The following is a 13,945-nucleotide window of genomic DNA, read 5'->3' on the forward strand; positions in this document are numbered from 1 at the left end:
TTCAAAAAAACATTTTTTAAATATAATTTTTCAGTAGCACTTGGGCCTAGTGTATGCGTCTATTTTTTAGATTATATCCTTTAATACATAGGCGTTCTTTTAAACATATATTTATTACAGCAATTATTGTTTAATTATAAATTAGAATGTTTAGATAATAAATAAATAATAATAAAATAAATAAATGAATGTTTAAAAACGAAAAAATCATTTAAAAAATTTTAAAAAATCGTGATGAGTTAGATATTGTTGAATAATTTAATTGTGTACTTTTTAAACATACTTACTACCCCTCTTCTTGCTGCAGCCCTAGAAACGTTGCACTTCGAAAGCTTTTTACAGACTGAGAGAAATGAATTAGATAGCGTTAAAGCGTATGTAGCAAATTTGAATCTTGAACCACAGAATCAAAAAGAGATTCCGGATGAAGCTTTCAATACCTTGTTTAAAAAATATCAATCTTACAAAAAAGATACTCTGGACGGTAAATATGGCAAAACTGCTCAAGTATTTTTAATTTATGTGCAGCTCATCGATTATTACTTATTAATGGATTATGTCATCCAAACAGCAGATTTGGAAATTTATAAATATACATTGCAAAAGATCATTAATATCTTTTTTATTATGAGTCATCCTGATTATTGTAGATATGGATGTATTTATCTTGATAACTTAGAAAATATTGATATTACGCATCCAGATTTGTTACTAGATGCTCTGAGTACAATGCTTGGCATTCGCAGAACTCCAAAACCATTTAGTGAAATTTCAACTGACATTACTTTAGAACAAACTATCGATGCAGATGCAGCTTTAACATCGGGCGTAAAAGAAATTACAGACTCATTCAGTCGGAAAGAAAAATGGCTTATTATTATTCATTCTCTTCGTACAAGTTGCATTTCAAAATTATTGGATTTCGTTAATTTACGTTCACTAGATTGTATAACTAATGATTTGAAGAAATCTGTGATAATAAAAAACCAAAAAAAGTCATTTTGTTACATATAATAAAGCAGTGTACAAACCCACTTTCTACTGACTTATCGAAAGAACACTTTTTGTACAATATTTCTTCTGGAGAATCTTTATTTAACGACGTTTATAATTTTTTGTCGAACGTAGAAATACAAGGAAATGAGCAGTGTATTGCATTTATTTCAGAAAATTGTACTGATCCAGACAGGTTTGATCTACCAATTAAGAGAAACGAAATATTTAACTTTGCCTACAAGAACAAACAAAAACTAAAAATCAACAATAAAGTAAAAGAAGTCACCATTCAGCGGAATATTTTTGGACGAATATTATATGCTACAATGCAAAACGGGATCGATCTTGAAATAGTTTTAAGTTACCCTTTGACACCTATACCATTATCTTTGTGTCACAGTGATGGGTTTATCTGTAAAACACCGAAGTCAGTCATCCTTGCAGAATTGAGTCTTACCAGAGTTCTAATGTTGATCCTACAGCAATAAAAATGTACTATGGGTTTTACCTACGAGGTAAAACCCATCGTACATTGTTATTTCTGGAGTGTACGAGGTTTACACCTTTACCAATGTTCCAGAGAGATACTCAGTTATTTCTAAGCACATACTCAAATTTTTAGTTTTCGAGAAAAATAACGTACATTTTGTTTTTGATAAGTATAACCAGCCTTCTATTAAAGATTACGAACATAAATTAAGAGAAGAAAATAAAACACAATAGGTATATCATTAGCCGAGAAAATAGGCGTCCATTTGATATCTCTAAATTACTGCAAAGCAGATACTTTAAAGAAAAGTTTATAAAATTTTTAATAGAAGATTGAAAAAATGACAAATACTCGGCGTCACACACACACACACACGCAGTGATCAACCCTGCCCCTAGGAACATGTGTATACCAATGTAAGAATGGGATCCACATGTCCGAAGATCAAACCGGTCACACCTCGCTAGTCGAAGTGGTACCTATCTGACCCCCAGGCTTTTCCACCACCCCTCCTCATCGTGTGACTTACGTGAGGAGGCTTATGATCTGAAATTTACTTAAGATGCCCTGGGTAATAGGACATCCTCGGTTTTTAGTGAATGTGGTTATGCCACCTAACTGTAGGGGTAGCCACATCTAGGCTTTTCTCCCTATTTACTTTACTGACTCAATTGATTTTACTCTAGCTTTACGTCGGGACTTGAGTCCCTAAAAAAAGAAAAAGGAGCGTGTGTTCCGACTATAGAGCCATCAGCCTGAGCTGATGACTCTATGTCCGGAAAAGAGTGTGTGCTCGGTCACTCAGCCGCCGATTTGGCAAAATAAATTTTGTTCTCCTCGCCGGCTGAGCACCCGAGAGGGGTCCGGCCACCAAGCCCATGCATGCCGCACATGACCTCAGTGCTCGGATTTCGCGAGTAGATCTTTCATTTCGATCTGCCTTAAGGGCCTAGTCCGCGGAGCGGTATATAGAAGGCCTGGCGGGCCCCTTCTATATTTGCTATATAAGGTAAATTTACGTTAAACGGTTTAATGAAAAGTATGAATGTATCAATATGAATTTACGTTATTTAATCAGAAAACACTTTTTTTTTTTTTTTTTTTTTTTTTTTGTGGACTTCCTTGTGGCGTCGGGACTATAAAATGCCTGGGCAACAATTCTTTCCTTTTTTCCTTAATCCTATTTGTGTGCGTGTATTGGGGTGTGCATTCCCAAGTGTATAATGCTCTCACACACCCCGGTGTATATTGGACTTATAATTACCTAAAAACCTAAAAACCTAAAAAAGAAAAGCGTACCCTCTCGCCAGAGTTTTTTTTTTGGTGTGTTTTCTGATTGACTGCATTTCTTTGTTCGTTCTTCTTGCAACCATCTCATTCTTTATTTATTCGTTCGGGTTCTCCCTATATCGAGCTATCTGTTGTTTTGGTCTTCTGTGTACCGTCCTTGTGTTTTCATTGTAGGTAGTCAGCTCTCTTAACATTCTGCTGGGGTGGTTTCTTAGTCCGTTAAAAATTTCATATGCTCTCTCGTCTAGCGTGCGTAGGATTCTTGTTTGTCCTGAGTCTCTATATACATATCTCAAGGGTACGTACCTTGGTATCTTAAGGGCATCTCTGACTATTTGATTTTGAGTAGTCTGTATCTTTTTCCTGTTTGTTTTACAGGTGTGTCCCCACGCAGCGGATGCATATGTTAGGACTGGCAGGATAATACTATTCGCAACCCTGATTTTGGTTTTAAATCGTAGTTTACTTTTCCTTCCAATAAGTGTTGAGAGCTGACTTTTCAACGCTTTGGCTTTGCGTATTTGCTGATTGATGTGCTCAGTGAACGTTAGCTTCTTATCTAGATGTACCCCTAGGTATTTAGCCTGGTTGGTCCAGTCTACTGGGGTGTTTTCGATTGTAATTTCGCGATTTGGTACACTTCTTCTGTGACTAAACATTACAGCCTGTGTTTTATCTGGATTTAGGGCTATTTTCCATTTTATGCACCATCTTTGGAATCTGTTTAGTGCTCTTTGCAGATGATTAGCTGCATGATCCGGGTTTCTCCAGCTAACAGCTATTGCTGTGTCGTCAGCGTAAAGACTCAATAGAGAGCCTGGCTCTTTTGGCGTGTCGGCCGTATAGATGGTGTACAGGTACGGCGACAGCACCGCTCCCTGAGGCACACCCGCCTCCAGGGTCCCGACTTCGGATAGGGTTGCCCCTATTCGAACTCTGAACCTTCTGTTGGCAAGATATGACGCAAGGAGGCATGTCATCGCCTCACTGTAACCAAATTCATTCATTTTATAGATGAGTCCATGGTGCCAGACTCTGTCGAAGGCTTTGCTGACGTCCAGAAAAGCTGTAGCTGTGTACATTTTTTCATTAAATCCTTTGGTGATGAATTCTGTAAGTCGTAGTACCTGTAATTCACAGGAGTGTTCGCTTCTGAACCCGAATTGAGCCTCTGGTATGGTTCCTAGCATTTGTGATTCTTCATTGAGTCTTTTTAGTATAACTCTTTCCGCTATCTTGCTTATAGATGATAATAAGCTGATAGGTCTGTAATTTTGCGGAAATGTGCCGTTTTTACCAGGTTTTGCAATCATTATTACGTGTGCCTCTTTCCACCTATCTGGGAAATATCGTAGTTTTAGCATGTTGTTTATTATGTTAGTGATATAAACAATAGCTTTTGTTGGTAGATTTTTCAGCGCCCTATTTGTGATGTTGTCGGGTCCTGGGGCTTTTTTGGCATTTGTCATTTTTATAAGTTCCTTTATTTCTTCGGGAGATGTATGTGTAATACCTATTCTGCCCTTTTTCCTTCTAAGTCTTCTCGCTGTTCTTTCTACCTCTTCTTCAAAGTCTATGTCATCGTCGGGGTCTTCGTTGTTTCTACACGCCCTTTCTAGTTCGTCCTTCATGACTTCGGCTTTGTCGATTTCCGTATGGACAATCCCGTTTACTCCGTGTAGGGGAGGTATGGGTTTCTTGTCCTTTCGAAGGATTTTAGATAACTTCCAGAAGGCGGATTTGTTAGGATTTAGCTCATCGATATAGGAGTCCCAGCTTTCATTTCTATGATTTTGAAGTTGTTTTTTCACTTCCCTGTCTAGCTCATTTGCAATCCTTTTGTCTTCTACCATTCTTGTGCGGTAGGCTCTTCTTCTTTTCCGGTTTTTCTCTTTGATTAGGTTTTGAAGTTCTATACTTATATCCCTGAATCTTCCTTTTTGTCTTGTGATTGTTTCGGTTTTGGAGCTGGCATCGATAGCATTGTTTATTGCTTGTTCTAGTTTTATTACACTGTCTTCTAGTTCTGTAATATTATTAATTGTTGGGATATTACCGATGTTCTCGCTCACAATTCTTCGAAAGTTTGGCCAACTTGTTTTCTTTCTGTTGTGGGGCTGCAAATAGTTCAATTCTGTTGCGCCCAGGGTCAGGACGATTAGGTTATGTGTCGAATCGCCTTCATTTAGAGAGTGTATCTCGTATTGTTGACCCACGTTGTGTAGGATTGCAATGTCGAGATACGTAGGGAGTTCTCCGTGGAAACATGTCGGTTCTGTTGGTCCGATGACATATGTGTTCGGTCTGTTCTCGAGATGGTTGCAGAGATATCTTCCGTTTCGGTTGGTCGTCCTGTCAAACCAATTGGGAGATCTAGCATTTAGGTCTCCAATAATTATAGTTGGCTCTTCTGAGTTCAGTATTAGGCTCAAATCTTCGTTGAAAATCGGATCATGTGGTCTAACGTAAGCTGACACTATTTTTAGTGTTTCGTTGTTGGCCTTAAGTCGAATAATTGTGGCTTCCATTGTCACCAGTCCGTCTGGTGTTGGGATGTGCTCGTGTTCGAGTCCCCTTTTGACTAATATAGCTGTTCCTCCTGATAATGCTCTATGATCCGTTCTATAGATATCGTAGCCTGGAAATTTTGTTTTTTTCCTTTCCACTAGTTTGGTTTCTTGAAGAGCTACGATATCGAGCTCTAATCTGTTTATTATTTCATCCAGAAGGTTGATCTTTTTGAATATTCCGCCGGAATTCCATGACCCAATGCGTAGATCTTCGTTTTGGTTTGCTAACATTTTCGGACGGCTTCTCCAAATGCAGTCATCATTTTTGTTGCTTTGTCCATCATGGACATCATTTCCATCATTTTGTTATTATACTCTGTATGGAAGTTTGCGATGAGGGTAGCTGCGTCCTGTACCGACACTTCTTGTGGTTGTGCTGGAGATTCTGAGGTGGTTTCAGCGGATTTTTTTTCGCTGCCTGTGCGTAGCTGACTCCTTTGTTGATTGGAGCGCTGTTTATGGGTCTTCCTACCGGTCTTGTTGGGGCAGGTGTTTTCTTTTTGGGGGCCTTAGAGCATCCTCTATAATTTGCTGTGTGCGCTTCACCACAGTTTGCACATTTGGGGTCGGTTTCCCGGCTTTTCTCACAGTCGTTACTGATGTGGTTTTCTCCGCATTTTACACATCTGGATCCGCAATGGCAAGCCTTTGAGCTGTGATAGAACCCTTGACAGTTATAACACTGTAGGGTGTCTTTTGTGATTTTGAATTCATCCTCCACATAGATTCGCATGTAGCATATATCAGATATTTTTTTAATTTTTGCAACGTCTTCCTCTTTGAGGGTGACGATGAAATGTGGCAGTACTTTTTTATCAGCTTTTTTGGAGATCATATTGATCACCCTTGTTGCTTCTATTCCTTTATTGTATAGTTCGTCTTTAATTGCTACTGTGCTAGTAGTAGCAGATAGCCCTTTTATAATGACTCTTTTTAGTTTATCGCTATCTATGGGATATGCGATGAATTCTATTTTTGGACTGTGTTCTTCTAGGATGTGTACCATTCCTAGGTAATCTTTTCTGGTTTTTGTGTTAATAACAATCGATCTGCCTGATCGTGCAAACTTATTGACTGATATTATGCCTTGGTTGGCTGCTCTCTGCAGGATTTTTTTGTGTTCTCCTACAGTTTTTAGGATTATCGCCGGTGGTTTCGGCTCTTTTACTATAGGCTCCTCGCTTGTTTGCGGTGAGTCTTTTGGTACGTCGTTTTCTTTTTCAACTTGGCTATTTTTGCTCAAGTTATTTTGGGCAGTTTTCTTTTTCTGGCTTCTTTCATGAGCCTCTTTCGCAGCCTTGTTAAATTCGATTTCTTTCCGCTGATTTATTATCTGCGTCTGCTTTTCGGCGACGCTTATTTTTGTTTTCACACTACTGTCTGATTTCTCAGTAGTGGTGCCTGTCTTTTTTCCTTTTTTGTTTTGGACTTGTGTCCAACCTGCAGGTTCTTTGGTTGTTATGATTCTTTCCGGCTCTTTAGGCTTGCCTTTGCTACCGGATGGCTTTACGGGGGGAGGTGAACCGATTCCTAGTTCCACTAGCTTTACAACGTCATTATCGAGGGAGGCTTTCCACGGGTCGATTTCCATTATTGACTCTTCTTTCTCCTTGGCTGCTGTTAATGCCATTATATGTTGTACAAGTTTTTGTATCTCCTTGTCCTTTTCTTTGTTTTCGTTTCTCAGCTCAGTCATCTGAGCGAGAAGGTCTTGGATTTGTTTATTTGCCTTTTCCTCGCGGATACGGCTTTCTTCTTTAAGGGATTTGATCTGTTCCGTCAGTACATTGACCGACCTTAAAAGCTCATTGGCTTTTTCCCTTTCCGCCATTTCTCTGGCCTTTTTCTTTACTTCTTCGTCTTCCGAAGAGTCTTCTTTGGGCCTTAGCCTTTTCATTTTCTTGCCGATTTCGGGCTCGGCTTCATTTTTGGAGACGTTGTCCACGGCGGGTTGTGTCTCTACTACAGTTGGGGGTGGGGCTTCGCGCGATTCTGCAGCTGGGCTCGGCTCTTCGTCGATGGCGTCCATCGTATTGATATCGTCATCGGTGTCGATTTCGCTTTTTTCTTCCTCCGACTCGGGCAGATAGGAGTCATCGTCAGATATTACGATTTCTATGTCGTCGATCGCGGGATTAGTCGATTTAATAAATTTATTATATAGCTCGATCGAGCTGTCAACAGAGGGGTTTGATGATTCGGCTAAATCATTCTCTTCTTCTTGTTGTGTTGTCACCTGCGTGACAACACTTTCTGGGGGGGGAATATCACTCATATTGCCGTAAGGCAGTGAACAAATAGTTCATAAGATATAAGAAAATTCTACTTAGACGACTCTGTTTTTTTTCCACCGACTGACCGCTGTCAGTACGGCTTACTGGGTGCCGTCCCAGGTACCTCGCGGTAGTTCACTCCCTGTATTCACAGTGAGGGATCCTCTTGCTGTTTCTCACACCTCAGGAGCAGGGGCCGTTTCTGTCCGACCTTGTCAAATGTCAAGGCCTTACAGTGTCATCCCTGACGACACACTGAGGTGATCCCGAATTCTTCGCAAACGCGAAGCTATTATAGCCTCCGCGAGGAGCCTATAAAAACAGCTCCTCGACGGTTTAACTAGTAACAACCTCGCATCCGCTTTTCGCTAATATGTAGGACAAGTGCCTATGCCACACTCGGTGTCTTACCCACCGGGAGCTGAAAAGCTCCGTTGACAATAGGTCAGTCGCCCCCACCTAAGCACGCTTCTCTCTCACGTCCGTACTGTTCGGCTGCTCGAGTCGAACTAAATACTCGGCGTTGCGCGATGGCAAAACTGTCAATGCTATGTTTTTGAAGGGCGTGATGGTCATATGAACAGAACTATCGATTATAATTCTTCTTATTAGAAAGACTTGAAATATTAGAAAGACTTGACGAAATTGAAGAAGAAAGACTTTATAATTTTTTTTGCTATTTTTTTATGGTTTTGCAATTTTTCAACTATCTTTTTTTATTTTCGTAATTTTTTTACTATTTCCGACAATTATTATTGTATTTTTATACGTTTTTTTTATATAAATAAAAACTTATCTTTATAAAGAATATTCATTCAATTTATGGATATTATATGGCACGTATTCGTAATAATATTAACTTTTATTTAAATTTTTTTAATTAAATTTTTTATAATAAATAAATAGTTTTATTTTTAGCAAATAATTTAAATCATATGCATCATATTATGTAAATTACTCATGTGTTAAAATTTTACTATTATTTCGCGAAACAAAAATTCCCTGATTAATGTTGCAGTTTTAAGTTTTAAAATATGTAATAATATACTATATTAATTAATTAATTAGAATAATGCAAAAATACGCATACATTATTTATAAAGTATTCGAAATGCAATTTTAATAATAATATTAGATGTAGAATTAATTTGCTGCATTAATTAATATTGTGTATGATTACTAAAAGTTCAGTACGATCATTAAAGAAAAATAGGGTTTTGCGCCAGACTCGAGTTATGCCCCAATTTAAACGTCAGACTTTTTTAGCATTCATTAAGTATTGCTTTCTTTGACAATATAATATCGATATCTGACGAGTATTAATCATTTTAGAGATGGCGTGAGAAGGGCAAGTTTTAATGCGTCAGACTGGAAAAAGGGCTTGCTTTTGGTGTCAGACAATAATAGAACCGTTAGTTTCCTCGTTAAAGCAAGGCATACAGAAAAAATTAGCTGGTTATTTATCATTTTTGCACTGACCGTTTTTCGGTCATGTTTGGGGGGGTGGACACCCTTACCGTCCCATCTATGGCGTCAGAGAATATTATTTTCTTTTATTATTCACTGAAATCAAGCCATTCAATAAATATGGCAAGAGTATGTATCATTTTTGCACATGTCGTGAAACGGTCGTGTTTCGGAAAATATAGGGGGAAAACGCCCCCGAACCCAAAAAGTCACAGAGGAAAACTGTGGCAGACTTGGTCTAACTCTATAACGCTGAGCGTGACGTTTTCGTAACGTTTGATAAACACTGGTCTTATGCACAAAATAACCCATGTAGGACGGCTACGCCGACGGGATCGGTATCGTTACATTTCAGTGAAAATATAGCAAACCCGTTTTGATTACGTTCGCGCGGCACATTTACGTGAGATGTTTCTGTTTGACAGTGCACTAATGAGAAGTTAGGTTATAGTGTACTGTGGAGTGTTTATTGTTATAAATTGGAATCAAGCAGCATATGAACGTTGGTTTTTTTTTTGCATACTCCTAGAAGGACGATTATCGTTTGGCGAAGGTAATATGTGCTAAAATTAATTATTTTTCTGTATTTTTATTGAAAATTTTAAGCGTTACGAAATCGTCACTCTCGTCTTTTGGATTTATTTAGATTGATCAAAATAATTATGGATTGTGCAGCGTTTTATGACAAAAAACGTCTTAATGGATGAGAGTAGTACAGATACTGTAGATGGTTCTGATATTAATTTCGAGGATTTGGGTAATTATTTTTATAGTTCTTTTTATAATTTTCTAGTCACTTGTATTGACTGGTTTGCCTCTTTGTATTATAGTTTGAAATGACTCATTTATACTCTTTTTTTTATTATAGATGAATCTGACGATAGTACTGAAGAAAGTGAGGCCAGTGGAGAAACAGTAGCTGCACCAGAAACATTAAAATCAAAGAGTCGTAAAACCTATCCACTTTGGCGACATGTGTCAACTGAAGATTCTGCTAAACCACTTCCTATATGATTAGGTCAACTAGAGCCGTCTGGAGTTGTAAAGCGACCTGTGGAATATTTTAAAAATTTTTTTTCGGAAGATATTCTGACTCACATAGTTGAGCAGTCAAACTTGTATGCCATTCAAGAAAATCCCAATAAAAGTCTGTCATTGTCAATTCCTGAATTGGAACAATTTTTAGGGTCCTTATTGGCAATGTCCATGGTAAAACTATCCAACTCAAGATTGTATTGGAAAACTAAGTTAAACTGTCCAATTGTATCGGAAGTAATGACCAGGGATTGGTGGGAAGAAATAAAATCCAAAATCCATTTTAACGATAATTCGACAATACCAGAAGATAATACCACATATGACAAACTATTCAAAATAAGGCCATTGATAAATCATTTACAGGCGAAATTTAGAGAAATTCCAATGCCTCAAATGTTATGTATTGATGAACAGATAGTACCATTCAAAGGCAGATCTAGCATTTAACAATATATACCCAGCAAGCCACACAAATGGGGCTACAAAATTATTTGCTCTTTGTGATGAGAAAGGAATTATGTATGATTTTTTTATATATTCTGAAAAAATCCAACCAGTAACTGGAGAACCAGATTTAGGAGCTAGTTCCAATGTGGTACTGCAATTAGCCACTCATATTTCTGTAGGTGCAAATCATTTCCTATATTTCGATAATTGGTTTACCTCTCTAGCTCTGATGGTGCATTTGGCAAAAAAGAAAATTTATTGCCTTGGAGCAGCAAGGATAAATCGCTTATCGGGAGTTCCTCTAAACAAGGATAAAGATTTACTAAAAAAAGGTAAAGGATCCTTCCAAGAAGTCTCGACTCTAGTAGATAATATTGAAGTCAGAGCAGTAAAATGGGCTGATAATCGGGTAGTCAATTTGCTATCAACATTTTCGTCTGCAGAACCTACTGAAACATGCGAGCGATATGACAAAAAGGCTAAACAGAATATTACAATTACCTGTCCAGCTATTGTCAAAACCTATAACCAATTTATGGGTTGAGTGGACCTAATGGATGCATTAATTGCTCTTTACAGAATTCGTATTAGATCTAAAAAGTTCTATCACAAATTATTTTTTCACTTTTTAGATGTTACTGTGGTAAACTCTTGGCTCATTTACAGAAGAGACTGCGAATCCTTACAGGTACCTAAAAGAAACATAGTTAATCTCCAAGAATTCAAAATGAGCATTGCAGAGGCACTGCTATTGGAAGGGAAAAGAACCCAACAATCAAAAAGGGGTCGTCCATCAAAAACCATCACAGATGCAGAATTTTCAAAAAAGAAGAAGCTAGGTCCAGCCACTAAAAGTATTCCGGTAGCAGACATACGTCTAGATGGGCTTGATCACTTGCCCATGGTCACAGATAGGGGTAGGTGTAAAAATATCAATTGTAGAAGTGCTCCAGTATATATGTGCACCAAATGTAAAGTACACCTGTGCATTACAAAGGAAAAGAACTGTTTTATACATTTCCACACTACATAATAACTTCTATTTTTGTATTTAATTTATAATAAATAGATGTTTTTCAAATTTATTATGTCTTTTATATCGATATTGTGCATTACTATGTATGTAAAATTAAGCAAAAAATCAAAACTTTTCAAAATTTAAATCATGAGTTATTTCTAAACAAAGGACTTTTGTGACGATTTCGTAACGTTTCAAAAAAACACCTAATATTTAAAAAAAAACTGTTTTATTTTAATCTGTAAATTAATAATAGCAAAATAAGTAATAAGAAACAAAAAAAAAATTTTTTTTGAATACATTAAAAATTCGGCGTTATAGGGCTAAGAAAGCCGTACAAGAAGTTTCAAGAGAGTATAAATCTCTAAAAAAATTTACCGGCGGGCACTCTAACTAGAAGTTTAAAGTGTATATCTTTACTATCTTTGATATAGGATCTGCGGAAGATTATTGTTACGCAAATATTATAAACTGTTTTATAATTTGTAAATGCTCATTTTGTTATAAATATATCTAACAGATATTATTTTATTTACTTCTTGTTAGTATGTATGATGTGAATTCTTAGATACTTGTTTGGAATAAAAAAATTACGTTAAGGTAAAATCAATTAAAAAAACTAATAATAATCTCTTTATTTTTATATACACTTATTAGTTACCATTTATATGCATCCAATCAAAGAAACATACTTTGTTGACATATCATTGTATCAGCCACTTGACTACTACTTGACTACTACTTGAAAAACTTGGTATTGTAACTCGATCTATATCAGAACCAGTAATTTTAACGAAAATCCGGTAGGTGAAAGTGAAAATCTGAATAAAAGTTATAAAATAACGATTAAAAAAACTACAAAAAATATTGAAACTGACGAAGTAAAAACATAAATGTGAAATTTTTTTTTAATCACTCTCTTCTAAACTAAATAAAATTGAGTTACAATGTTTACAATGTTACAATATTGTGTTATTAAGGCACATATATATACTTTTACCTATGCTAATACACTAATGAGAGTTGTTTTTCAAGTTAAAATGAAATAAATTTATAACATTTGGATTAAACAAATTATTGTATATTATTTTTGTAAAAAATAGTATAACTATTCAAATTTCTTCGCAAGGGATGGTTTTTATAACGGTTAAAATTATGTGGTAAATTATTAAAAGAGTAAAAAATCTAAACTTAAACCTAAATGTCATTGTATACTTAAATAATATCAAATTGCTTGAATTTACAATTATATAATTTTTTTCCAATAGGGGCGATTTTCACCCTAGGGATGATAATAGCAACCAAGGGCAAAAGTCCAATTTTGAAGTAGAGGGTAAGTACAACTTATATCCAAATTTGTATGCAAATAAATGGAGATAAGGCATTAGATAAGAAGAAGGGTGAGATTTAGGGGTTTAACTGACAAAATCTTAAATTGTGTTGTTTAAGGGTATTTGATATTTATTCACTTCATTAAAGATGATTTACATCAATTACTCGCTTTAATTAACAAATATGATTTTTTCTAATAGTGGTAGTTTTCACCCCTAAAAAATAAAAGCAACCATTGGCTCGTCCAAAAGTACAGTGGAGGGTAAGTAGAAGCTACATCAAAATTTTCATGCAATTTGGTGATGACACGAAAAATTACAGGGTATCGCCGTATTTTACGTTCATTTAATGGTCCATTATTTTTTATGATATAATATAATATCTAATTACTAGTTATTTTATGAGCTTTTATTAGATTTCATGGTTAAAAATAATAAATACCTGTAAACTTCAGTTACAATTTCACCAGCCGACTTTTTTCCGATAAAACTTTTTCCAAAATTTCCCACGAGTGGTAAAGGCGTTGGGCCGGGTATGCCATTTTTAGACCAATAACTATATCTCCGCTGTATTAACAGAAACAACAAAGTTATTACCAACACTAGCAGTAATACTAACAACATATTTATCTTTAATGGTGTCTATGATATGCCCCGTTTATATATCAGAGGTAGTTAATTGGTAAATTGTATTTGAATGAAAATAAACGAGTAACAGTAAATAGTTGCCAATTGCATACATTTGCTCATTGTTGTTTTCTTTTAATCAGTTAATCGTTACAGCGACTGTTATAAGACAATTTATATTTATACCCTTATCAAAACAAGTTTATTGTACAAAGTTTACTTTAATATTATCAGTCAAGAACAAAAGTGAAAAACTGATCCTTTTTGACATTTTAATTAATTTATTTTTTTAATATACACCAGGTGCGAAAAATCTACAGTTTTCTTTTTTTAGGCTAAAGTATTTTATGGAGTATTTAAAAAAATTACTAGCAAAACTGATGTATATCAAAAACGTC

The 13,945-nt window shown here is 36.0% G+C and overlaps 1 protein-coding gene across 1 annotated transcript in view; it reads right to left on the reverse strand.

Moving 5' to 3' along the window:
- The window catches only part of LOC140443712 (cytochrome P450 6j1-like), an 80,294-nt gene extending 66,734 nt beyond the window's left edge, over positions 1-13,560 (reverse strand). Inside the window, exon 1 of the mRNA XM_072535098.1 lies at positions 13,363-13,560. Coding sequence (XP_072391199.1) covers positions 13,363-13,544 — 182 coding nt within the window. The 5' untranslated portion in view covers positions 13,545-13,560. The remainder of the gene's footprint in view (positions 1-13,362) is intronic.
- Positions 13,561-13,945: the final 385 nt, after the last annotated feature.

This window comes from Diabrotica undecimpunctata, chromosome 6 (genome assembly GCF_040954645.1).
Source record: "Diabrotica undecimpunctata isolate CICGRU chromosome 6, icDiaUnde3, whole genome shotgun sequence".
Lineage (NCBI taxonomy): Eukaryota > Metazoa > Arthropoda > Insecta > Coleoptera > Chrysomelidae > Diabrotica > Diabrotica undecimpunctata.